General features: G+C 40.6%; 1 protein-coding gene across 1 annotated transcript; it reads left to right on the plus strand.

Moving 5' to 3' along the window:
* The first annotated feature begins 919 nt into the window (after positions 1-919).
* Positions 920-10969, plus strand: CDO1 (cysteine dioxygenase type 1). The gene is made up of 5 exons (XM_074533240.1): positions 920-1159; positions 3292-3369; positions 5291-5448; positions 7859-8028; positions 10205-10969. Exons 1-5 carry the CDS (start codon positions 978-980, stop codon positions 10232-10234), a joined length of 618 nt encoding a protein of 205 aa, XP_074389341.1. The 5' UTR covers positions 920-977; the 3' UTR covers positions 10235-10969.
* The last annotated feature ends 16138 nt before the right edge of the window (positions 10970-27107 follow it).

Here is a 27107-nt window from a genome sequence, read left to right on the forward strand (position 1 = left end):
AGTTGCCAATGTTGTGAGCACCTTTGAGCCTCAGAGCTACAGCAGCCCACACCCCCAGTCTGCTTACTTCCAGATCCATATCATAAGGCAGACCTGAAGAGCTGAACCCTTTTTCTCTTTAAGAAAGAATAGATGGATTTTCTTCAAATACTGTTCTATGGTGTATAGTGAATTCTCTTGCCAGAATTCATGACTAATAACAGCTTTTATAACTAATAACAGATTAATTACAACTAATAACAGACTAATAACAGATTTCATTAACAGCTGAAGTGGAAGGAAGACGGCTGGTGTGGTATCTACTTGTTCTGGCGCCAGTATATAGATTGGATAGACTGAGGAGCGTGAGCACCGTCTATTGTTTTAGCTCGGTCTGTTTTGTCCCATTCACTGTTTCTGTGTGTCATTCTGAGTGCTAATGGTTACAGCAGCCCTAATTGTTCCTGCAGAGTGCACTGGTTTTCAAGAAACAGCACTATCAGTGGGCAGGCTGCCTGTAAGCAATCTCCAGCAACAATCTTCTGTGTGCTTGAAATAGCTATGTGTCTTGTTTTGCTTTTCAGTAGAGCTTTTACATGTATTTTTTCAAACCAACGTGTGAGTAACGGAGGCAGGGGCAGAGCGCACTCCCCGACAGAGGGAGAGAGATGCTTTCCGCCCGGCAGCAATAGCCACTTCTCCTATTTCCCCCGCTGGGATGCCGGAGCGCCAGATGCCCGCCGGCCCGACCTTCCCCGCTTTGCCCGGGCTCCGGCGGAGCAGCAGCAGCGGGCGGTGGAGGAGCCTCTGCAGCCGCCTCCGGCTGCTCCCGCCCGCCAGGGTCGGTGGCCGCGCTCCCGGGGACGGGGACGGGCAGCTGTCCGCGGGCCCGCCCGCCGGGGCGGTGGTGAGCTCCCGCCGTGCCTCCCGGCACATAAAGGCAGGCGGCGGGGGCCGGCCCGGGGCAGCGGCTGGAGGCGGCACGGGAGCGACCGGCAATGATGGAGCAGCCGGTGCAGACGGAGACCTGGAAGGCGCGGAGCCTGGAGGAGCTGATCCGTATCCTCCATCAGATATTCGCCGAGGATAAAGTCAGCGTGGACGAGGTCCAGGCGCTGATGGAGTCGTACGAGAGCAACCCCGAGGAGTGGCAGCAGTACGCCAAGTTCGACCAGTACAGGTACAGAACACCCCGAAGCAGGGAGCCCCCGGCCACGCAAGCGGCAGCGGCGACGAGGCAGAGCGGCGGACGGGGACCGGGATCAGCTGGGACGCCGGGCGAGCCCCTCCCGCCTCCGCCTGGAGCCGGCCGACAGCTCCTCCGGCGGCTCCGAGGGGCCGCGGGGCAGAGGCCGCGGGGCGGGGGTCGCGGCGAGGCCGGGGGCGGGGAGCGGGCGGAGCGGCCGCGGCCAATGGCGGCCCCGCGGCTCCGGCGGGCGGTGGCCCCGCGCCCGGCCCCCGACCGCTCCCGCTCCGGGCAGGGGGCCGCGATGGCCCGGGGAGACACAGCCGCGTGCCGCAGACCCCGAAATAAGCGATAAACCACAAGGTGGGGAGAAGGAGCCCGGGAGAAACGCGGGGGGCGCGCAGAGGGACCCGCACTCGCGGCGCGCTCGGGGTCTGTGGCCGAGCCGGTGCCTTCTGCGCGCCCTGCCGTGTCGGCGGGCCGGGAGCTGCCCCGGGCTCCGGCGCAGGGCAGAGCGAGGCTTTCTGCTGCTGCTCACCGGCTGGAAGGAAAATACCTGTTGGGGTTCTAACTCCTCTTGCTCTGCCAGCGACTGATTCATCTCTGCCGCTGTTGGCTTCGCTGTTTTAAATCTCAAGATAAATACATTTTATTCGAGTGTTTTCTTTAAAAAACGAACATAGAAACAAAACCCCACTCAAACACCTCAAACTTCAAAACTTCTTTTTAACCTGTGGCATTGTGACAGCATCATTCTAGCTTGACTTTTTTAGCCTCCTTTCACCTCTCTGTGACTATCTTCCATTTGGAACAAATAATGACATTTGTAACAGAACATAGGAAGCTAAGAATCAGGAAAACAAAGTATGTTAACATTGGTTGTGGCAACCTTTTATTTATATATTTATTTATTATTTGTTATTTATAAATTTATTTTTGTCCAGCCAGACCTGTACAGAAATAACAGTGCTTGAGAAGTCTTCTCAAATGCCAGCATTGATTAATTGTTTTCTGACATCATAGGAGAAATAAGTCTGCATAATATATGTACACATTGTGGATGCAGTGAGAGGCAGTGTATAGATATAGATGTTTCCTTTGAAAGCAGTTCTTTATGAGCATCCTTTCTTGAGTAAAATAGAGTGGACTTATGGGGATACTAATTTGAAAGTATTCAATTGACATCAATGCATTTTATGTGTGCCCTTGCTTGCATTTTTCAGGTGAGACTGAGGCATACCGTGGTAGGCATAAATATTTTCTTTACTTGGTGAAGTGCAAATAGTCATGACTGCTGCTAAAATTAAATCTGAAGGTCTCCCACTGAGCTACTTGTACCATAGCATCAGACCCAGATCAGAAGGGTCACTCTATGGGAAGCTGGAGCAAAATCCAAATCCCTTCTCTAATGAACTTTTCAATTGAACAAGGTGATCAGCCATTCAGGGGAAACTTAAAGGAGAGTAAAAGGAAACAAACACAAGATGTTGTTTGAAAAGAAATTTTGCTCTAATAAACTTTGTTTAGAAGTAGATGCTGGCAAAACGTCCCTCAGAGGTGCTTTATCCACACAAAAATGCTACAATACAAGACATGGAACTTTCAGGAACAGAGTGGGAGGACCATGAGCAGGAAGTCTGGCATCTTCATTCTTTGTTATTTTGGCTTTGTACAAATGAGTTCTGTGTAAGAGAAGGAAAGCCAAGAATATCAGAAAAGGAGCTGCAGAAGAATGTAACTATGTATTTTTCTTGTTTCATTGCAGTCCTCTGTTTCTAATTATAAGCCAGCTGCTGAAGTGACTTCATTCAATAACCATTTTGATTTGATCCTGTGTACCACTCTAGTCTGACTCACAGTTCCCAAACTCCAATCATCTATGTAATTCAAAAGAAATAGTATTCAAAATATTAGATATTCCTTTTCCCTCCCAGAAAAATATCTCTTACCAAAAAAAGCCAAACTTATAAATGCAATTTCATTTTTCCTAAGTAAAACTTACATTTCAAGAAAACAGAAGAAAAATAGTTTTTGTATGTCACAACCTTCTTCCATAAACATGTTTGTATAATTTTCTATTTTATAGACATATTAGTACAGTTAAGAGCAAACATTTTGTATTTCAGGTACACAAGAAATCTTGTGGACAGTGGAAATGGAAAGTTCAACTTGATGATCTTGTGCTGGGGTGAAGGTCATGGCAGGTTTGTATTTAAAAACTATGATTTTAGCAAACATAAATTCCCCACATCTTTTGTATCTTTGTCATTCAAAATAGAGGAAAAATAAATAAGTCCTATGGGATCTATCAGAAGGTGTCTGGAAAGTAAGCAGTGTATTAGTATAGCAGTCCTGAATATCTGCTGTAACTTTTGCAAGTTTGTAGTCCATGGCCATTTGTAAAGCACTCTTTCAAAAATGCTTTGTTTTTCTACAAAAGCTAAGCTTCTCTACTGGTTTTAGTCCCAGAGATATGACCCTGCTCAACCTGTCCCATACAACAGACCCATATAACACCCGACTTCAGAAGCAGGACTAGGTGCAGTTTAAATAGTCTTCATTCTTTCAGGGTGTTTAAATCTGCCTTGTGGCAAGATGAGAAAAGTAGATTTTGATTAGGACTACTGATGGGGAGGAGGGAGCCCCTTTCCAGAACTGTTTGGCTTTCTCTAGGTTTGTGCATCTCATCTCTTCCCTCAAAATGGATCATAATGCTGATGTGGCCTCCCAAGTCAGGTGCATAGACTGTACACTTGGTTGTGTTGTCCTACACTATGTCAGGGCAGGATCTGTCTCTTGGAAGGTCTTTCACTAAGTGTGGGCTGAAGCAAAAAATGCAATAGCAAATATGCAGGTTTTGGACTGAATATTCTCAAATCTAAATAGAAAAGCTAAGGAGATGTTGGAACAGTATTTTGGGGTTTTTTTTTTGTTGTTTGTTGCAATTCATCATGTACGGCATTCTTTAGAGGATGCCATAATATGAAACTCAGAGCAATACAGAAACTGAGCTCACCACCTCTACTCCTCCTAGGCTATTCCCACACAGCCTGTAATTTATGTTAAACTGTGTTCAAGTTGGATGGGCATTTGTTACAGCTAGACTGAGACAAGCTAGTTTTGCTTCCTGCAAGAAGGTCAGATTTTCTCGTTATTTGGAAGGACCATGACAAAGTGGCATTTGTGAAGTGTTCTGTGCCTGAAGCAAGCCCTGCTCTCTCAGCATCTCACTTTGCAAGAAATCCTAATTTTTGCTGAATAGAAACAGTAATGTACAAGTACCAGGTTTTTGATTGAAACTTATTAGCGCTGTACTTCAGAGGGTCAAATTCCCTCTTCTCTTTTGCCCCAATGAGTGGAGAGCTCTCCCTTTGTCCTAATCCTGTTTATTTGTATAACAGTTACTCCTGCACTAAAAGAAAAATAAACTAAACTAACTATACTAAACTAAATATCTAACCCATATGTAATCTCTAAATGTGGCAAATAAAATATGCTTCAGAGCAAGAAGAGAGATCAAGAAAGCAAACAAATCCTACCAGATTCTATTGAGTTTTAACATGAAAATGCCAGTGAAATTAACAGCTTAGTATCGCTGGTTGTATTTAGCACTCTCAGAGTGAGAAGTATGGCATTTTTTTTCAATGATGCATGTGAATCCCAGCAGTAAAGGAGCTATAGAAATTAAGCGGCATTAGCTCATTTCTTCATATTTTGGAAGTGAGCATGGTGGATTTGCAGAGATCAGGTATACTTGCAAGTTTATATCAGCCTTTTCCTGGGATCATGGTAGAAGCATTGTTTTGTTTCTTGGCCCAGAAGAGTTTTTGCATTCTGGAGAAATTTTCAGCCCTACTCCTTTCTCCAGACTTTCTTTGTGGTTCTCCATATTGAAGTCATAGGCTGACCAATATCTGACTTTTCTCCAAATCCTGCTGTATATGAACTTAGTTCAATATATTTCCATAGCAGCAGTGTAAGTAGACATCCCTTAATGCACATCCCTTGTGGAATGGAATTTCATTCTAAGGTTTTTTCCTCATACAGTATGCTATGTTGTCTGTCTTACACTGAAATTAAATATGCGTATCACACTGAGTTTGGTTATTCTTTTTACATATATAGCAGTATCCATGATCACACTGACTCACACTGCTTTATGAAGATCCTCCAGGGAAATCTAAAGGAGACTCTGTTTGAATGGCCTGAGAAAAAAGGAAATGGTGAAATGACTAAGAAATCAGAACGAGTTTTGAGGGAAAATCAGTGTGCCTACATTAATGGTAAGATATTAAGCTTGTTTTGACAATTATCTGTCCATGAGTCTTATTCCTAACAGAATCTTGTCTCCTACATTTAACAGTATAATACCTATGACTCTATGCACAGTTTAAGAATGTGACTCTTTAGACTCTGCACAAGCCTGTATTTAGATTCAGTAAAATAAACAACTGCATCAAAAATGTGCTTTTCACTCACTCTTAAAACATTGTAGCATTGCTTGTAGCAATAATAATAATAGTATACTGGGTCTCTCCTCTAGTCCAAACAGCCTTTAGTATTGTGCCCCTGATGATTATGTGTAATTGCTTATAAATATAAACTTTTATAGCATTTTTTTAAGAAATAAGAGAAGCAAAGTTTAGATAGCTTGATCACCTTGCCTTTTTTTTTTTTTTTTTTTTTTTGGTTCTCAAAGAAGTAATCCTTTTACTCAGTCGTGGAAAATTTATGGTGAAAATGTAGAAACTGTCTATGAAATAAATTGACCAGCCAGGAACAGAAACCTGTGACAGTGCTACTTCTTGTTCAAATCAACAAAAGGCAGTAGTGCTGAAGTGCAGTGTGAGCAAAACTGAAATTCCCAATCTACAAAAAAAAAAAAAAAAATACACAATGTTGCGAATGACTTAAGATTCCATTAGTAAGGCTTTTTAAGTACCTAAATCCATGCCATCATCACATGTACCTGTAACTATTACCACCTCCTGCTTTGCTGGAGACCATCCTGGAGTTGCCATCTGGGTGTAATGTGTGGTGGTGCTGTGAAAGACCCTGCACATTGTGCTGGACCACTTTGAGTTCAACAGAACAAAGGTGAAGCAGCAGAAAAGCAGGTCATCTGCTTTACATGTCATGGGTAAAACACCTAGAGGGACTGGCCTTGGGAGCTTCCCAGCTAGAAGGAGACTCAGGTTGGGTTAGGAACTTAGCCAGGGTGAGGGCACTGAGGAGAAAGACTGGTGTTCTGCAGCCGTCTGTTGAAGCTTTGCTGTGCTAAATGAAAACACTGAATTGATAGGGCAGGAAATGGCTTGACACATCTGCTGATGCGCCTGTGCCAGGGACATGGGTTCTCCACCTCAGTCAGGTTTCCCTACATATGCAGTCCTTTCCAATGCAAGCAACTGCAGACTGTGTGCATCTTACCCAAAGCTTCCTCAGTTGTTTAAAACAAATTTGGTATCCAGTTCTCTGAGGCTGTTTGGATCTCTGCCATGTTTCATAACAGATGTTTTGGTTTAAAAGGAACATGTTAAACAAGCAGAAGGAAAACACTGACAGTGTGCTGATTGCCATAATTACATTGATAGCAAGTGCCTTCATGATTCTACTGTGTGCTTCTTGGTTGCTCTTGTACATAAGGGTCAGAAACAACTAAACCCTGTTTATTTGAGTTCTCCGTTAGATAAGCAAATATTTAGGACTTTCCCCCAACTGCTACATCCTCTATTTAGACAAAGTATGTTAACAACACTTTGGGCTTCCAATCAGACTTAAGAGTGTGCTCACGACTCTCAGGGTACCATGGCTATGTTGCACAATACACGTCCAGGTATTATATAACAAATTCAAGTTCAAAGGCCTGAGCTGTTTTTACAGCAGGATCATAAATTCATTATTTTATGTTTTTAGAGCAGAGTCATAAATTAAATTCAAGGTCTGTTTTAAGTAACTCAAAACCTCCATTTTAGTGTAGAATGGACATGGCTTGTTTCACGGATGTGATTCTTCATACGTGACATTTTTCTGTAACAGCTTGATTATGCTTACTATTCAGTCATGATTGGAAGTGTGTCAGTCACTATTGATTAGTTGCTTTATAGGAAAGCGAAAACAAATGAAAAATGTGTTCTCCAAACCAATAAACTGGAGGGATTCATTAGGAAACAGATGCCTGCAGTAGAAGATACCATATGTCTGCCCATAAGTCCACGCCCCAAATGCACATAGCTGACTTTCAATGTGACTGATATCCTTGTTACTTGTAAAGAAGTACAAAAGCTTTTGCCCCCTTCCTGCTTCTGAAGCATGTAGAGCAACAGGTCTCCTAGGAAAATAAATGAGCTTGAAATCCTTTGGAAATGAGAGCTAGAAAAATATTTACAGTATGGTCTTCCTTAATTTTTTGGGATTTCTGTTGGCCTTTATCCTGTGGCAGATAATCTAGAAATTACATGAACTGTGGAAGGCAATAACACATTTTGAATTACCAGTGTATTTAGAAATCTGTGCTAGAGAACACCAGTCAAATTCCCTGTACTGAGTTACTTGTTGCCCATAAAAGTGTGGCCATGCCTATTTGCTCATGAGTTACAGTTTAAAAAGTATTTTTTCTAGGCAATTGAGATCTCATTGGATCTTCCTGCTAACACACCTTCTTTTTGCCATTTTGTGCCTCTGCTGGTGTAGACTCCATTGGCCTGCACCGTGTGGAGAACATAAGCCACACAGAGCCTGCTGTCAGCCTGCATTTGTACAGCCCACCCTTCGACACCTGCAACACCTTTGATCAGAGGACTGGGCACAAGCACAAAGTCACAATGACCTTCTACAGCCAGTTTGGAGAAAGGACTCTCTGCGTAAGTACAAGATGAGGGGCTCCTCACCCAGCCATGGGCTCTGAGCGCTGTGGGGATGGGCACAGGGGGCTGCCCTGCGGCCTGCACAGGCTGCGGTGACATGCAGGAGGGTCAGGTCAGCACCTCTGCCCTTCCTGGGCCATCCCCTCTTGGATCAGATAAAACCTGTTTTCAAGTACTCCTGGATTGGTCAAGCTGCAGTTCCCTTAAGTGGAGTTCCCTGTTTTGTTGCCTTCCTCTCCTTCTGAGCAGAGACCATTAGTGAGACATCTGCTACTAGTTAAGCACCTTCAGGCTGCAAATGATGGTAAATACAACCGAGCCTATGGAAAGTGTGAAGTAGTGAGATTGTTTTGGCCAGCATTAGTCAGGTGTGATGTTTCCTGCCTGAGCTGTCCTGCCAAAAGGGATCACATTTCAAGAGGTTTTAAACCTTGTAGCTTACTGTAAATGCTTCTTTAATCAATTAAATTCTTCATAATCACAATATTCACAGAGTAAGACATGCTCTGAGAGAAAAGAGTAGGCCAGTTGTCTGTTGTCTGCATTCTTGGGCAATGGGTGATTTTATTTGGATAGGAAAGAAATCTTAAGACCATTTTTGGAGCAACCAAGCTGGAACATGTGGGAGAGGTTAACAGGCTTTCAGCACTATTCCACGCATTGGGAAAAATAACTACTTACCTGTGGAGAAAAGACCGTTTCTGGATTTTCAGCCACAGATGTTCAAACACTGTTTAGTTTTGTTTGATACTGAACACTTTCATTTTCCTTGAAGCCAGAAATTCAGTGCTCAGGAGTTCCCTAGAGTGAGTCCTTAGTCAGATCAATTTAAAATTTTTTATAGTTGTCAAGTACAATGTAAATTATTTCTCTGAAGCCTGCCACATTACCAAACAGCTGAAACAGAAATTTTAGCCTTCCCAAGTTTGAAAAGTTCTTGAGAAATAAATTTGAATTTATAGTTCAGATTTTAAAGGGTAATTAATGTGGAAGAATTCTGAACAAAATTAATGCAAGGGTTCAGTGTTTGTTTTCTTTCTTTTTCTTTTAAGTCTTTATTGAATATTTAGTACCTAAGATAGTACGTGAGACTAGGTATTTTGGCTTGGAGTGTTTCCCTGCCCTGATCTGTAACCATCTGGCTGTGTTTTCACCATTTATGGGGCAGTGAATCTGGCTTACAGGAAAGAGCTAAATCTTAATCATCGGGTCTCTTTCATGAATTCCTCTAAATGGAATTCCATTAAACAAGAAGGTGGTAGAAAGTCTGGACCATTCAGCTGCCTAAAATGACTTCATGCTACAAAAACCTTCTGGTCTCAGTGACTTGGTTTCTGGAGAACAGACTGGAAAAGCAAACTTTCTTCTGCTTACCAGATCACAGAAGGACCCACGGAGGCAGAGATCTATAAATTATAAATATCAAGAGAGTAATGTAATTTGTTTGTCTTTTGTGAGTGAGAAGATTGGCTGAACAAAAGCACATTCAGTTTTTCCTCTTTGTCTAAATTATTTTAGATAAAATTTTAATTTTATCTAAAATTACTGTCTTAATTTTGTGGATTAAAGACACATGTAAATACCTTGTGATTTCTGGCCTCTGGCCATGATGAATTCTTGATTAACTAACTCTCCAGGAAACACACAGTAAGTTATATGGGCTTAATAAAAAAAATAGTATGTGTGTCAAAGGACTTGCCCATTGGAGTAACTGCTTAGTTTAAGTACAAAACATGAGAATACTGATAGGAAAGTCCACTGACAGAAATGTGATTTTGCGTTGGGTGTCACAGCACACCAGTTTCTTCTACCAGGAATTTTGCAGGGGGAGGCAGTATCTGTTTGCAGCCTGTCTTCCAAGCTGGACATTCCAGCAGTTTCTGTCAAAATGAAGTAGAGCAAGCTATCGGGGAGACAAGATAGTCTGAAGTAGGAAGCAGTCCTCAGCAGTCCCTTCTGCCACGAGCTTTTTCGTGGTCACCCAGAGCCAATAGACAGGGTGACTTTTTCAGGCACATACTGCCTTCTACAAAACTCTGTCAAGGAGCACTGAAAACATACACTCCAGGTATTTTTAGGAGCTACTCTGAGAACAAAGGTACACAACGAGACCATGAAATAGGCAGTGACAGTTTCTTTCCTTAAAGCAACAACTTCTCCTCTTTCCTTTTAGGCTACAGGAGTGCCGCAGGAGAACAACTGAGAAGCATCAGCGCGCGTTTGCCTAAGACCTGCTGAATGTTTAACCAGGGACAGAAGACTTGCATGGCTAAGGCTGACAGCCAGACCCATTTCATTACTTGTACATTGGAGTACTCTAGGGCAGCCTCCAGACCACACACAGTTTCCTCGAGCAAATGCCAATTATGGGACACTAAGCTAACTAGTGCCATAACCTGCTTCAGAGGTTAGATGCCTTTTCTTAGGCTCCTGTTAGAATTAAGTAGCTGGTTGTCTAATTATAGCGCCTTTTAAGCTCCACCTTGGTTATCACGCTGAGAATATCAGAAATAGGGTTTTTAAACATCATCTGATTCTTCTCAATAAACCTATGGGGATGTATGCTTTCAATGTAATTAGTAACTATATAAACTTCTAAGCTTCCAGTCACTTGTACCTATGGGTAGTACAGTAGATACAACTAACAGCAGTGCCTTTTTTTTTTTAATTAAGTCTTTTAGGTTTAATGCTTTAGGCCATCTTGATAGTTTTGTGCATTTTTTTACCTTTTTTTTTTTTTTACAATTTAATTTGTCAGATCCTGTTTTAAATAGGAACAGAGAAATGCTTCATGCATGATGATTTTCAAAACTGATTCCATAGAGATTTGACATTTAAGAAGACTAATAATACTTAATTCAGCTAATGTCCAGTTTCCAAAGTATTCTGTGTAGCTAATGAAGAAGAAAACTGAAATAAAACTGGATTTCTGCACTGATTTCAGAGTTTTAAACTTTTTTTTCACTGTAACTAAAATACTCATCACACTTTACCAAAATCCACATTCCTCATGAATTTTTTTTCCAAGTAATACACTGTTAAAAAAGACTTTTAAAAGCTGGCAGTGTGTGAAACATGCAAAGAATCCTGACTCAAATTAAGTTGGGGGGAGTTCTGTCGCTGAGTGTGCTGATGTTTAATTTTATCCTCCAGATTTAGTCACAGGGAAAGAACCTTCTTGAAAAGAGTTAACTGTAATTAAACACATAAAAATCAGTAAAGATGAGTGACGGAGATTATCTCGTTCATTTAATGCAGTTAATAACATATTCTCAAGTAGGGAATGTGGAGCAGTTCTCCTAGTCTCGTAGGTGACTGCTGGTTAGTCAGACAGCAGTTTAAATTTTATCAGTATTGGGTTGAGTCACATAGTTCCCTCTATATTGACAAGCCCAGGAAACATTTACTTTATGAGATCCCATTTCCAGAGAGGCTGTGTCAAATTTTTAGAAAATATTTGAGCAGTGTGAGTGTTTTTGAATGAATCTGTGCCTTGTTGTGAAAGTGTGACGGCACGAGAGATGAGCTGAGGCTGGCAGTCTGGCGGTCCTGCTCATGCAGGGTCATCTACAGCAGATTACTCAGCACTATGCCTAGTTGGATTTTGAGTATCTACAAGGACCAAGGCACTACAGCCTCTCTGGGCTTTTGGTGTTTTATCACCTTTTCAGTAAAAAAGGCTTATGTTTACACAAAATGTCTTGTATTTCAGTTTGCACCCAGTGCTTTTTGTTCTCCTCATCCTTCCTGCAGAAAATAAGCAGTTTCACTTAACTAACTTCAATTACGGCGTATTAATTGGGCTTTTGCTTACTAGGTAGAATTAAAGAACAAACTTTACAGCTTGTAGGCCACGTGTTCAGTCAGGCCGGGGGGAATGGAAGATCAGGGAGACAGCCAAGAAGGCAGAGTAGATGAGAGCAGCTGGCTGTTCTAGGATGCACACACACAGAGCCCCAGATAGTACTCCAGCTAGTCACTCATATGCCTACCGAGTGGAACAGTGGAAATACAGGCAGAAGTGATAACAACAATCTACACAAGTTGTCCCAGTACAGTTTAGCCACGGTATGCATGATATGGTGCATTGCATAGCATAATACAGGAATTAAGGTGTTTCAGAAGAAGGTAGCTACTGGGGAGTTGTGTCCTTTGTACCTCAACATACATGAGGTAGCCTGCCCAACATAAAGAGTACAAATACAGGAAACCTCAAGAGAAATGTTTAATTGAGTCCAGAGCCCTTAGAACACATACCACAGCCGCTACATTTGCTACTTCCTAAGCATTAGCTTAAGCATCAGGTGCTCTGAACAGCACAAGCATAAAGCTACTACCTGCTAAAAGCAATATTCAGTCAACAAATATCAAGTAATATAATGAGAAGCATAATCACCCTTTCACTCACACAAATATGCTTGTATAATTTGTGCTGGTTTAAAACACAGGAACCAGTTGTAGCAAAATAGTATTTGCACACTATTATAGCTGAACAGCCAGCATATTAAATCTTCTAGGATATGAATGTACCTTAGGTTTGGAATAGTGTTAAGTGGCCATCTGATGAGGTAGCAGTATGCTGCAGGCTAAAAATTAGATTTCATTGGGCAATGAACAGATGCTTAGCATTTCATATGCTTTTACCTGAAAGGTGTTATTGACCAGTGTCACTGTAAATTGAAGAGCTACCTGCGTTACTGCTAAGATCTTTATGTGGTGAGAGATACTGCCTCAAATCATCCAGGCTGGTAACAGCAAGAGGAACTCAGCCTAAATACGATTTGATGCATTAACCAAGACTTCAGTGAAGGAGCTGCAAAAGAAAGACATAGGAAGGCAAAGCAATGCCAGGATTGGAGTGAAGCTCAATATTTACATAAATTAAGCAGATTCCAGGGGTGTGGTGTTTTTTGTTTGGAGTGTTGTTATTATTACAAATTTAGCAAGAAGAGAAACTGTTTATCAAAGACATGTTTGAGATGGGAAGGCTCTATAGCCAAGAGTCACTGGGATGGCATGTGCCATATGCAAGGGAAAAGTTGTCCATGGGGGCTCTCCCGGAAAGGAAAGGCCCTCTCAGTTAGTTTGGCTGTGGCTAACAAGGGCTAGAAACAATGAAACTAGAGACATGTTTGAAGGGGGGGTTCACTTACCTATAAACAGCAAGTGAGCAGTTCTTTTGCTTCATATGCTGAGATCTGGGACCTCTAAAACCTCTAGCAGAAATTGTTTCTCAAAGAGGGTCTCTTGCTGCCTAAAGAGTTTCTTAATGTTCTTGTGGATAATTGAGCATGAAGTTACCTTGTGTCTAACTCACTACAAAATCTTGGCATACACAAATCAGTTCAATTTTTTTATTTAAGCCTTGAGTCTCTTGATGTTTTAACATTGTTCATCATTGTCCATTGTTGATGTATAGAGGAACACAGAATCAAAATCCACCCTATATAAAACCCCTCTTTCATCAAAGTTTTTTTCCTTAAACCACAAAGATACAAGATGTGCTATTCACTAGCAAGTCCCTGTAGTTATTTTTTTACACTCCTCTCATCACTGAGAGAAAGCTGTGTTGCAAGAATATAGCCTTCCCAAGGGTAAAAGAGGTGACCTGCCTACAGTAACTGTTTGCAGAGACAAACAGAACAAATCAAGCAGAAGCTCAGGGCTTTTCAACCATACCATATACTCTGCTCTTGCCAGTTTTGCTCATGAAAGATTTCACTGTCCTTGAACATCAGTTGTATGTTCTGTGAATGGAGAGTAATTCCATTCACTGTCTCTAGTAAAGGAAACAAAACAACCATGGATCAACTGTGCAGGTCTTCCAAACTAGCTCTGACACTTGTAGCTCTTATGAAGCTTTACTCAATAATTTAATCTCAAATATCTGAACCCTGTGGTGCTTAAGACTACAGCATATTTCTTCAGGGATTAATGACCCCCAAAATAAGCATCTGACCAATTTGGTCTTTTGTGCATGCCACACAAAAAACATTTGAGGGATTTTTCAAAAAGTAATGAAAACATCTTGTGTCTTTTCCAGATCCATCTCCCCTTTGCTTTTACTCTCCATTTCACTAGAAACATTTGGTACAGACAGATAAGTACATTGTTTTATCTTAAAATTTAACTTCTTGACATTTAAGGTGTACCTCCTTCCTCTCTCATTGCAGGTTGAAAGGAACACATAAAGTTAAAATCAACTTTATTTTCACTTCACTTTTTCCAGTGGGAAAAAATTCTTTCCCGAACCACAAAGATAAAGTGTATATACTGTTCACTGTATATACACTTTATATATATACACAGTGTATATGTGCTTTAGTTTATTTTTCATGTCTATTGTATGCTTTCAGCCCCATGTCTATTGTATGCTTCCTCCCAAGCTTAGTTCAGCTGTTTGATCGACACATGGTGATGGACATTTTAAAACATGAGGGATACATGTGAATTAATGATATTTCTTAGGAGACGAAACATCATTAACCTACTTCTTTAATTCATAATGATTAGAGGAACAGCATAAGAGGATTGTGTGGCACATGCTACCCTGATCTGGCCAGTTTCCCTGAGACCCATGAATCACATGAATCACAAAGCTGCCATGACAAAAATATATTGCCTAACCAGAAAGCTAAATTTCTGCTGCAAAGGACAGCTCCCACTCAGTATTCAAAATCAGATCCTCAGGATCTTTTGGTTTTATTTTTTTGTTCGTTTTTGTTTCTGTTTAATTTGCTTTATAAAACACATTGTCAATGCAAGGCATTTGATTTTCATTGTAAATCACTGTCTTGGGAAGCTCTGAGAGTCACAGTTAGAGAAAAAAACCTCCTCTCCCTAGTTGAAAAAGGTCCCCCAGCAAAACACGCTCTGTTAACTATGAGCACTCTGATCAAATAAGGTTGCTGAAAAATGCTTCTTCCCTTGTTTCAATCTGCAGACAGGTATGCAGCTTTTCCATTAAGAAAATTACTGAATTGCTGTGTGAGTGCTTGGAACCAGAAGCAGAGACCTCCTGTTGATCCCTCTCTCAGTAGATGGCCCTGAAGGTGCGAGTCCTAAGCAAAAGAAGGGGCAGAAAGACATTTCTGAGGGGCAGATATAGTTCTGGATATTAAAGAACTGCTCTGTAAATGCTGACAGTCTGTTGCTACTGCAAAGACCAAGTTCACTTGAGGTCTGGTTACACATGCTTGTAGAGCCCATGGTTTGAACTTTTCACCAGAATATTGAAAAAACCTACTGGAGGCGCCCAGACCTGTGGCACATATTTATTCCTGTGGCATTAGCTAGGGCTCAGAATGAGCCTGAGACTGCTTGTGCAAGAACATTTACCAAGAACACACATAGGGAGAAAACAAGCACTTGAAAAAAGTTTTCCTCATAGGAAATGTGCAAAATAGTCCTGTTTAAACTCAGACACTGGAGGAAAGCTTATCACCTTCTTGGGCAAGATCTTTATCCAATCGAGGTTGGAATAGTTGTGCTGTTGTCAACCAGATTAAAATGTTTTACACTGATTGAAACAAAACATTACTAGGATTGAGTATTTACTTCTGGTTACTTGTATTACCTGAGATTTCAAACTATATCCCTCCCTGAACATGGTTACTTATGAGTGAAGAGGTGCTGCTTGAGAAAAGCCCTAACAGCCAGTTTCACATCTACCAGGAGTGTTTAGACCTAAAGACTTCAGACAACAGGCAAGTATGAGAGGAAAAGATTTTTCCTACATCATAGCATAGTGAAAATAAATAGCATACATCTCTGCTTTTGGACTTCACTTTGTTGAGGCATTGCAATGTAGACAGAGATTAAGAAGGTCCTTTAATTTTTTCTACCTATTTTGGGGTTCTGATATCTTGCAAAAATGAATGTTAAGGTTTATAATCTGAATTCTGGCTCCTGCTCTGTTGGCACAAAACACTTGAAAAAACAGCTTAAGTAATTTTAAGACTCCCAAATTTGGAGTTTTTGCTAACACAGTGTTTAAGGCATTTTGCAAAGCACTGCAACATTCCAATTGTAAAATTTCTTAAACCAGGTAGGAAAACAGTCTCAAGGTTCTCAATGACATTGAATTGCATAAAGTACAAACATGTAAATTATTGTTGCCCTTTTATATGCAATGTGATATCCCTTGCCCCATTCCTGGCTCATAGAAGCATGTAATAGGCATTAGAAAGAATTAGACTGTTGTACACAAACTGAGTTAAGTTTTGTGTTGTAACCTGTATAGCCTCAACTGCTTCAGCATCTGAGCTCCTGAAAGTTTTTATTCCTACAGTATGAAGGCTGTAGCAGGTGAGTAATATGAAGTTCTTTAATTAGAAGGGAATTGAGCATGGAGAAGTTGGTGGCCTTCTATCAGACAGGGCAGGTAGCTCTACAAAAATGTTGCAAACCCTCTGCTAGTTTTCAATTAATTTAGCTAATCTTTATTCCTGTTGCTGCCTAAAAAATATAACTTTCCACGGATAGCTAAAATATAAGGACTTGCTCTTTATAGAGCAACTATGCCCTCTATGAAGACAGGCTAGGGAAGTGAAATCTTTTCAGCCTGGGAAAGGGAAGGTTGTGTGCAGACCTCAAAGCAACCTTCCAGTATCTGAAGGGAGCCTACAGGGAAACTGAAGAGACACTCTTCATCAGGAACTGTTGTGACAGGACAGAGGCTCCTAACTGAAAGGGAAAAACTTTAGATTAGGAAGAAATTCTTTACTGCAGGGTGGTGAGGCCCTGGCACAGGCTGCCCACACTCCGTCAGTGGATGCCCAAACTCTGTCAGTGTTCAAGGCCTGCTTGGACCGGGATTGAGTGGAGGTGTCCCTGCCCATGGCAGGGGGATGGGATGAAATGATCTTTAAGGTCCCTTCCAACAGAAGCCATTCTGATTCTATGAGAAATCATTCGGTTACCCTGCCATTCTACTGAAGGACTAAATTTGAAAATAAGACCTAGAAATATCAAATGTACCCATGCAGAGAAAACTCACTTCAAAAAGAAATAATGTTAGGTATTTTTTAGTAGTTTTTGACTCTGAAGTCACAACCTTAACATTCAATAAAAGCAACTTTTATAATCAAAAGTTCCCAAACACTTGTGCAGGTCTTCTCCACAGAGCTGAAAATGACACAAACCAAATGGAAAATTCTTTTCATAGACTCATACAAAAATAAAGGTGGGGTTTTGGAAACCAGCTAGTTCTAAACAAAACAGGACCAAATATTGACTTGCCTTTGGAATTCCCTTATTTTCAATGGCAGAACAGCTAGTTAAGAGGATCCCAAGGAGATGAGTCATGGAGTCACTGTAACATTAAATGTTAACCTTAATTATAAGTCATTTCTCTGAAACAAGTGTTGCTTTCTATCTGTAAGGGATAGCTCACTGTCACTTGAAAATAAAGAAGCAACTGCAAGTAACTTCATTTTCACACTGCCACTCGCTTGTATTTACAACCCCTGTTGAAAGCCAGCTATACCACAAGCCAGAGGTATTCCAAAGCTCAGGCTTTGCCAAGGACTGCAGTTTCACTAGGATTAGCTGTGTGAAGAGGTTTGTACAGTTCAGTGAGGAGCAATCAGGACCAAAATTCACCATTCAGTGGTTTGAATTCACCATTCAGTGGTTTGACAGGTCAAAGAGTTGCTACCTTCATCTAGCTCTCTGAACATATATGTTTCAAAGGGTGGAGCCTATTCATGGGTGGAAGATTCTTCTGAGCCACCACAGTCTGCATGCAACTTTGCATATTAATGTCCACTGAAATTAACACCAGATTTAATCCATATAGAGCAAAAAATCACTGGGGTTCATTAAGAGCTATGCACACTTCCAGCTGCGCTTGGTGCAGGGTACAAAATGTGCCATTAGGGTCATGCTCAAAAAAACAGTGAAGCAGCAACCCATTAAACTGTAAATCTCCTCCTTCCTATTTAGGATGGGAAGAAAGAAATATTTTGGTGTTGTGCAGGTATACTCATCAACGTAAGAATTTGGAATGACTAGTGGTTGCTTTAACCCCCTACACAGAGGTCTTGACCTTGTTGTTAAATAAATACAGGGGCTTGAAAGCAGCTTCATGCCATAATGAAAAGTGACAGCATACCGAGTTAGCGCACAGGTATTTCTGTGCCACCCACAACTCTGGGTTCATGGAAATTATCCCATGCTTAAATAGAGAGAATTTGAATGGCCCTGGATGGACCGTGCAGAAAAGAATGAAAGATGCTGACCTTGGATGAAGCAGTTCTCTGGGAGTAATTATGAGGTCCTAAGACCAGATTTGCCTACACAAATCAGATCTTAAAAGAATATTTTATAGAAGTCTTCAATCAACTCACAGTCTTTGCCTCCTAGGAAAACAGAAGATCTCCACACGCAAGATTCCCTTGAGAACTCTGCTGATACAGAACCCTTAGAAGAGATCTGGAATTATTGATTGGTGAAAGGGCAATGACTTAGCAGTTATTAAAAAGCCCTGCTGATTTCTCAGTGTTATAGCTACTCATGTTATTGTGATGCAAATACCTTATACTAAACACTAGGAGTGCTGAAAAGAGAATTATTTTTGTTTAACAAGTATATTAAGTTCCTGCTAGGGGTCAAAGTATGTGGCCTGGCCTGCTAGGGTAGGGGCATGATGGTTTACAGGAGTCAGTATTGCCATCTCATTTGAATGAATCATGGGTATATCTCAACTAATTCTCTCTTGCTGATTGATAGAGATGTGCTGCATTACACCCACTGGAGCATGGTTCTGGACTACACATGGGGCTCTTAAATCCTTTTGGGCTGCTGCAGCTTTGCTGGCATTTCTCCTAGAGATCAGAGTTGGTACTACCTACCTGTGTGGTGGCACAGGACCTCACAAGCCAAACAACTTCTCAGGTAACTTCTTGTGTTACCACTGGCTCTTCCAGATGCGTCAGTAGTTTCCATGGATTCATCCTCTGGAATCACTTTTCCAGATGAGCCACAAGAAAGGTAACTGACTGACTTACAGACAACCCTAATAGGGGGGTAGTGTCCTTGTGATAGGGTGCATCTTGTAACTCATGTTTATAATTCATAAATTAACAAGAACCATGCTCCAGAGACCCATAAAAATAAAACATTAATTTGTACCACAAGAGTCATTAGATCAGCTAGCACAATTAAGAAAGAAGGACAAGTTTCAGGATGATACATCTTCCTGCATAGAGATAAAGAGCACATGATTAAATCTCAGGAGAAATTTATGCCTAAAATGTAAATCTACTGGTTTACAGGAAAGTCTTTGATGGACGTGGGATTCTTTAATACAAAGGCAATATCACCCTGAAGAAAATAAAATAAAATGGGATTGACAGGAAATTTGCAAAGACAATGTCAAAGTTCAGAAAAGCATTTCATAGAAGTGTTTTTGTTTTGAACTTTGAGTTTACATATTGGTACCCACAGAAGTAGACCTGGATGCTACGGTGCTGATGTCTCTCTATGCCAGTGATGTAATAGCAAGTTTTGATGTTGTGCATTTGGAAAGGAGAGCACCAATTCAGCTGTGTCTTTTATGTTCTTTATCTCTTAGATAAAGGGATCTCTTAGATCCCCTTCAGGAGAGACAGCTGTGATTTAAAAATTCATGTGAACTCTCCTGAGTCAAACAGGAGACAGACTGTTCTTCCAAGAGGTGCCTAGCACCACAAGTGTGTGGGCTCTCCAGGATCTGAGACTCCGTGATGGTTTTTGTTATGTTCTGGCTCTAAACCACTTGTTTTCTTTACTTTCCAATTACTTTTCGTTGCAGGGCACAATGTTAGTTCATCTCACAGGAATTTGTTTACTGTTTTCCACTATTTCAAGCCTGTTTCCTGCTTAGTTTTCAACTTGGAAATTATCTTTTTCCACATAGACACATTTTTTCCCCCTACACTTCTGATTAGATACTATTTTTTCCACTTTTTGCTTTTCTCCTGTAAGTACCATTACTCCTGGCTGAAGAACACCAGTTGGCCTGAAGCTGTATTTTTTGTTATGTTTGAAGGTCCTCTACAGTTAAGAGGGTGTCTTCTTTGCTGGATGCTGACCAGCAATAACTCAGTGGAGTAAAAGTAGGGAAAATAAGCCAGGCATTTTGAAGTGCACTCTTGATGAGGTTTGAAACTTATTTTTCATTATCTTGGGTCTGTGGGAATATGATGTCAGCTTAAAATTTGTTTTTATTCATTCCTCCCTTCCCCTCCCACCTTGTCATCTTGTTTTTACTCCTTTTTTTCCTGACTTTCTATGCTATTTTCTTTCCCCCATCACCTTCCTCAACACCCCCATGTCCATCCCCCCCCACCTTAATGATATTTTCTAAGCATCATGGGTTGTAGCCAAGAGAGGGAATTTGATTTTGTGGTGAAGCTCTAAGAAAGCAAGAGTGGGATGTTCAAATGGATTGGCAAAGCAGCACATTCAGCACGGAAGATAGAAAGGTTTTTCATCCACTGTTCTACATGACAGTTTCCAAACAGTCTTTCTTCAGTAATTCAATACTTCCTTCAAAATATATCTCTTTACAGGGATTAAACCTGCCAAATAAATCTATCAAGTTGGCAGGGCTCTCTGTCTTGCCTCTTTCTCCAGTCAGTGGTGCTTATGGCAAGGCTAACATAGAGGCACAGTAGAAGATTCTGTTTCCTTAGTGACCTCGTACTTGCTAGCACTAAGTCAAATTCCTTCCTTTAAGTCAAATAGATAGGATATTGAGGTTACAGAGAGGGCACTGAAGGAGGAGGATATTGAGGTAACAAATTGTCATTTCAGAGTGAAAAGTCACCATAACATACAAGGGGTCCTTTTAGTCCTTACTACTGAAATCTCCAAGGTCTTATGTTGCCAAGGGACGTCTGTGCTGTCTGCGCAAACAAAACACCCAGCATCTCCTGGGGGAGCCCTGACAGACACGCTGGGCCATGTCCATAATGCATCACCATACCACGGTGAGCAACATGGAGCAGAGGAGTGGAACCAGGCCCTGCACTGCCGGAACACCTCAAGGTGAAGTGCAACACAAATCCCAGCAGCCAACAGGAAAAGCTCTGCTGGAATATTGCACAGTAGCAGCTGGATGACATTACATTGCAATTAGAACTGGCTCCTACTCTAAGAATGGTTTATTTAAGATCTGAGTGCTTCTCTACTTTAGTAGTAAAATATTTTAAATCATAATACAGTATATACATAGTCAGTACATATATACATAATACAGTATATACATAATACAATATATACATAGTAACACTATAGTATATAATCTCCACTCCCACTTGGGAAGGCAGAAATTTAAAAGCTGTGTCATAACATGCACACACTTTAGATTTATTTAACATTTTCCATGACTCTATTAGTTTTCTGCTTTCTAAATATATAAACTTAGCTAAACTAGATATGTACAGAAAAACAAATTGTGAGGGCTCTGAGCGGTATGACGGGTATGTTTTCCTGTTCTAAGCACATAAATCATACAGTGCATCCCAAAAGGATGATCAAGATATCTTTGTCAAAACAGGGGTTTACTATAAAAAGGGGTTTACTATAAAAATATCTACAGTGAGAGATGTGCCACTTAAGGACAGGTGGTTATATGCAACCAACTGTATCTATGTGTATGCAAACCAAACAACTCCCAAGAACTGTATCCAAACCTGTGTATACAGATTGTATGCGTGAGATGGGAACTACTATATAAAAAAATAAATTTAATTCATGCCTGTCTCCCTTCAAAGGATGCATACAACTGTGACCAGAGCTTGAGCAGGTGTCCTGTGATGCTTCTGCTGGAACAGAGTTAGAAGCACCCTGGACCTCATAATCTTGCTAAGAGTGGAGTGCCTGGGGATTTAACTCATGCTGTATGTCAAACTCTACAGCTCATACAGTCACATTCCCAAGGGACAGCCAAGACAGAGCAAGGAATGAAAGCTGATGCTCTGGAAGGAGAAGACTCATTGCAGTCTCATGTCATGGTGGACACAGAGGAAGTAGATGGTGCCAAATTAATTCAAGCCAAAAGGGAAAACACTCCTCCCTTCTGTGGAAAAGAAAGGGCTGGAGAACTGGTTTTGTACTTTTTACTTGGATTCAACTACAAATGTCCAGTTCTCAGTGGCATTTATAAGATTGCTTGCTGTTCTTTAACCTCATACACTGTAATTGAGGTGACATGTTTGACTTAAGTCCATCTATGAGTTTCTTCTCCTTCTGCACCTTTAATGCCTGGTTTTTAGCACATCTCTTATTCCTTCAGATGTACTCTCTTGTGCACAGAACATTTAAGCTATGCTTAATAAATGTCTGGGGTTTTATATTTTGTACTTCAAGGTATTTATTTGGTTTGCACTTACTTTCATTTACTTGGACTACAATTAATTTAAAGTTCTATATCTTTGCTTAAACATGAAATGTATTAGTCAGTGATGTGATAACTCGAATTCTACTTTATTACACTTAGGTGGAGCTGGCAAAATTATTATATTGATCCAAGCTGAAGTTGGGGTTCAGTTTTGAACTTTGACATACACAGAGTTCCTGCTGATTACAATAAAAATTAGGCATATGCAGCTCAGCATTTGGCCTTTGGACAGAATGTGTACTAGGTTTTGCTTTTCTCTGGGAATAGAGGTTGTGTCAAAAACCTTGCCTATTTGAGACTTGTTTACTTTTGCTTGTCTAAAGCGAGTTTGTTCCCATCGTCCGACCCCCCCCTGAAAGTCACAGAGCTAATTCCAGCTTTGCCAACTGTAGCTCTCCCAGATTGCCAGTACTTTTGCATCAATGATGAGGACAGGTTACCTCACCTTGTTGACACAAAGATATGCCTTTGCAATGCAGCCTGGGGATGACACTGTCTGTCTGTTTCACAAACAGAAGTATTACGTCAGTTCTTATTGGAAACTCCCCCCAGTCAGGCACCTAGTGAAAAACAGTGGTTTAACTGTTTAGATGGCACTTAGTTCTCTTTGTACAGGAACTGTTAAACTAATTTAACAACAACATATTTAAAACTGCCATTTAGCACAATGGAACCAAAAAACTGAAAACAGCTAAAAGTAATGTTAGTTTGAATGGCCTTAACAGAGCTGGCCAGATTTTTTTAGCATTTATTTTACTGTCATTCCAACAAAGTGCACAGAAAGTTGAAGGTGAGACAGATTTTTCTCATTCTGGTTCCAGTCAAAGGCACAGCAAGAAATTTCCTGTACTGAGAGCTTACATTGTCTGAAGATAAAACCAGAAAAAGTTGTAGGGGAAAAGAAGAATTACTACACAGTTGCTGAGATAAAAAGCTCCAGGCAAAGAAAAAAAATAATTATTTGCTCAGAGCTACCAGAGGTGGTGGTTTTCTGAGGATCTGCACTCAGTGCTTCTAGACAAAGCACCAGAGTATTTTTCCACTCAAGTTTTGCTCCTTGAAGTAACATTTAATAGCATGCATGGCAGAGTATAAATACACATAAAACCAAATTAAAGCAGTTCAGATTAGCTGTGGTTTATGCCTACACATTGTGTGTTTATGTCTCACATAATGCAGGTGAAAATAGCTGTCCAGAATGGTAACACAGATCAACTTTTTAAGTAGTTATAGAAGCAGAACTGGGACAGACATGAGAAAGGTGGGAATCCCACTTACTAGAAAAAAGAGAGTTTGGATGAAGTTTTGGGACATCCTTACTCATCTGACCACAGTACAGTTGGGTTGAAAGCACCTCAGAATAGGGCTATGTAAAATGCTCTAGAGCTTATGGCATAGTTCACATAGTACTGATAAAAAGGTATGCATTTCTGGAGATATTCTGTGCAATTTACTATGAATTTTTAAGGCTCTTTAACTGAATTTAGCAATGTGCTTCTGATGTTAGAATAATCCTTTCCTGCAGCAACCTAAAAGTCAAGTTTTGTAATCACCTGAATTCCAGAAAACCATGGAGAAAATTGAATTTGAAAGAATGCTTGTGCTTACATGTCAGTGTTTACATATGTATGTACATGACTTAGGTGCATGTAAAGTAGAAAGCAAGGACTGTAAGGCATCATCATTTAAGGAGGTAGGGCCCAAAGAGGCTTTCTTTTCTATATGAGGGGAAAATTTATTTCTGAGTTTTTAAGTTTTGTGGGACTGATTTCTTTTTTGGGTCTTGGCAAGTTACTTGTGCAGGCACTGCCAAAGTGATGGCTGCACACCTTCAGGCAAAGTTCTCATTGTCATTTGGGAGGATCATTTCCCTGATTTTCCTCTGAAAGCATTTAAAACAGTTCTCCTTTATAATATTAGTTGGTTTAAGTTTCTGTAAGAAAGAGTTTAAAATGGGAAGAAAAAATTGCTGTGTAGGTCTTCTACTCAAAGTTCTTCTCTTCTCCCATTGTGCTCCCAAAATCCTGTGCATAAGAGGTCTGAAAATGGTAATTGTTTCTGGTTTTGTTTTTTTTTAAGAACTGAAACAATTATTGGAGAAATGTAGGCTTTAAGGTGCTGATAAAACCCAACAAAATAGCAGTTACTACTGATAGTTAGAGTGTGAAGAGATCCATTGGCATCTCTGTTAAGAGGCTGATGACACCAGCAGAGCTTTACTAGAGAAATGTGAGGAAACACCTCCTTGGTTGGGACAGATGCTGGCAATCAAATGATGTAAGGCTTTTCTGACAGACTGTCAGAGTCATATCCCCTCTAATGGTTTAAAAGTTTAAAAGAACGTGAAGGGCAAGAAGATCTATTCTGAGTCAAGCAATGGAGGAGCACCTGAGTAGGTGAAAATTCTTGAGAAAATGGTGGGCCTCTTTCAGCATTTGCACACTGAGGAATGTGGCAAAACTCTTGAGCGCCCAGAGAACAAAATGTTACACAAGTTTTTGTCAAAATGCTGGATTGGACATGGACATTTATGAACAGCTTACTACTGTCCTTTTGCTGCTTCCCTCTTCTTTTTACTGTCTTTCTTCCTTTTGAAAAATAATTATCCTGATATTTCTATAGATTCAATTATTTCACATTTATTTGACATGTCAGAATATTTGGAAACATTAAATTAGATAAATGGTCTCATACTAGAGAGACAATTCAAAAGCTAATATAGCCATAGACCCTTTATTCCTGGTATATTTTATATGATGAATATTGTGGCTGACTCTGCCTCACTTGCTACATGCGCATTCAAAAAGTCCACCTCTGAAATGGAAACACTTCTGAGTATTTTGGCCCATTTAAATGCCAAGTTGTTTCCACATATTTGAAAGACAAAGTCCAGCATGTTTACCCTGCAATATCCAGGTAAGTGTTTTCATAGAATAATCAAGGTTGGGAAAGACCTTCAACAGGTCCAACTGCCAACCCAGCACTGCCCTAAACCCCTGAAACACATCACCCAATGCCAGATGCAGACGCCTCTTGAACACTTCCAGGGATGGTGACTCCACCACACCCCTGGGAAACCCTTCCAGTGTCTGACCAGCCCAACTGTGACAATTTTTTTGTAATATCTAATCTGACTCTCCCGTGTCACAGCCTGGGGCCATTTCCCCTTGTCCTCTCACTGCAGGCACTGAGGCAGATTCAGGCCCCCACTCACCCCATCCCCTTACAGGGAGCTGCAAAAAGCAATGAGGGCCCCCCGAGACCTCTCAAGGCTCCCCTTTCAAAAGGACAAATTTTAAGATGAAAGCTCAAAATATTAAGAGGCGGAAGCAGCAGCTGTTTCATGGAAACTTTGCAGCATCTATTTTAGTAGACAATTTTATGCGTAAATACTGCTTAAAAATGTGAAATAGCTTTCTTTTTATTTGAAGATGTAAAACCTAAAATACCTGCCTATTTTCTCTAGGGTTTTTTCTGGTTTTTATTCCTTGTGCAGAAAATAAGGTCTCATTACTTAGCAAAGTCCATCTCTTCAAATTTCCTTTTTTTCTGCCATAAAATTTTTAAACATCTAGCACTTTTAACTTTGTTCTTATTTCATTGAAATTATGTAGGAGGAAACAAAACACCTGATGGAAACTGACAACCTCTTTGTTAGATGGCATGCTGGTGAGGATGGTAGAAATATCTACCCTGAGTTCAGGGGTCAGAGTGTGACTGGGAAAAAAATATTTTTCTTTCCTGCCTGGCTTTCTGAAACTCAATCATCTTTCAACAAAAGACCCTTTAGATTTGCAGTTATTTGGGACTGAGGAAGAGGTGTTTGGTTTCACTGTTGGCTCCTTCCAGCCAAAGGGCTATAATTCAGCAGCTTCCACCAGCATGCAGAAAAAGAGTTGTCACTCAGCAGTTAAATACTGACATGAATAGTGCCTTTGTCAATATTTCTGTTCTGCCTTTGAAAGCACACAAACCAAAACAAAAAGTCTTTCGACAATGTGTGAAAAACTGAAAAGCTTCTACAACCTTTGGCAGCTAGAAAGCTGCCCATATCAAGTCTTAAAAATGGAATAGTCTTTGTCAGGTGGAGGAAAGCTTTTATTCTGAGATTCGACCATCAGGTAGCTCAGCAGTGCAGCTGTGTGTCTCAGAAAAGTATTTCTTAGATGTGTCAGTTTGTTGGTTATGCTTTTATTTAAAATCATAAAGCACTTGTTGTCATCATTGTATTCATTTTTAGTGAGTTACCCTTCAAAAAGCATTAGCAAGACACTGAGTTTCCAGATCTTCAGTCAGATTTGATACATTCTAAGTTCTGCCAAATAAATCCCCAAGCTGGGTGATTTCCTTACCCAGAAAAATAAGGATTTGAGTTTTTGTTGTTTCCTTTTTAAATTCTGAATGTTCTTGCTGTCACAGACTCAGGATGACTCTTTGGTAGCACCAGCAGAAAGCATTAAGTAAGTCAGGCTTAGATAATGTATTTTTTTGTGTAACGTCCTCATTCAATTAAGTTACACAAGCATATCTCTGACTTTAAATACAGGGATTATTTGAACTATTCAAGTGAAATGCTGCCCAGCTTCTGAGATGTTTTGTTTGTTCTCCATGAGTGGCTGCACTGGAGCTGTTGGCAAAGCCTTTCTGAGTGTGAAGTGCAGAGAGCAAAGATGAAGACAGAGAGGCAGTT

The sequence above is a fragment of the Zonotrichia albicollis genome, chromosome Z (assembly GCF_047830755.1).
Source record: "Zonotrichia albicollis isolate bZonAlb1 chromosome Z, bZonAlb1.hap1, whole genome shotgun sequence".
NCBI lineage: Eukaryota > Metazoa > Chordata > Aves > Passeriformes > Passerellidae > Zonotrichia > Zonotrichia albicollis.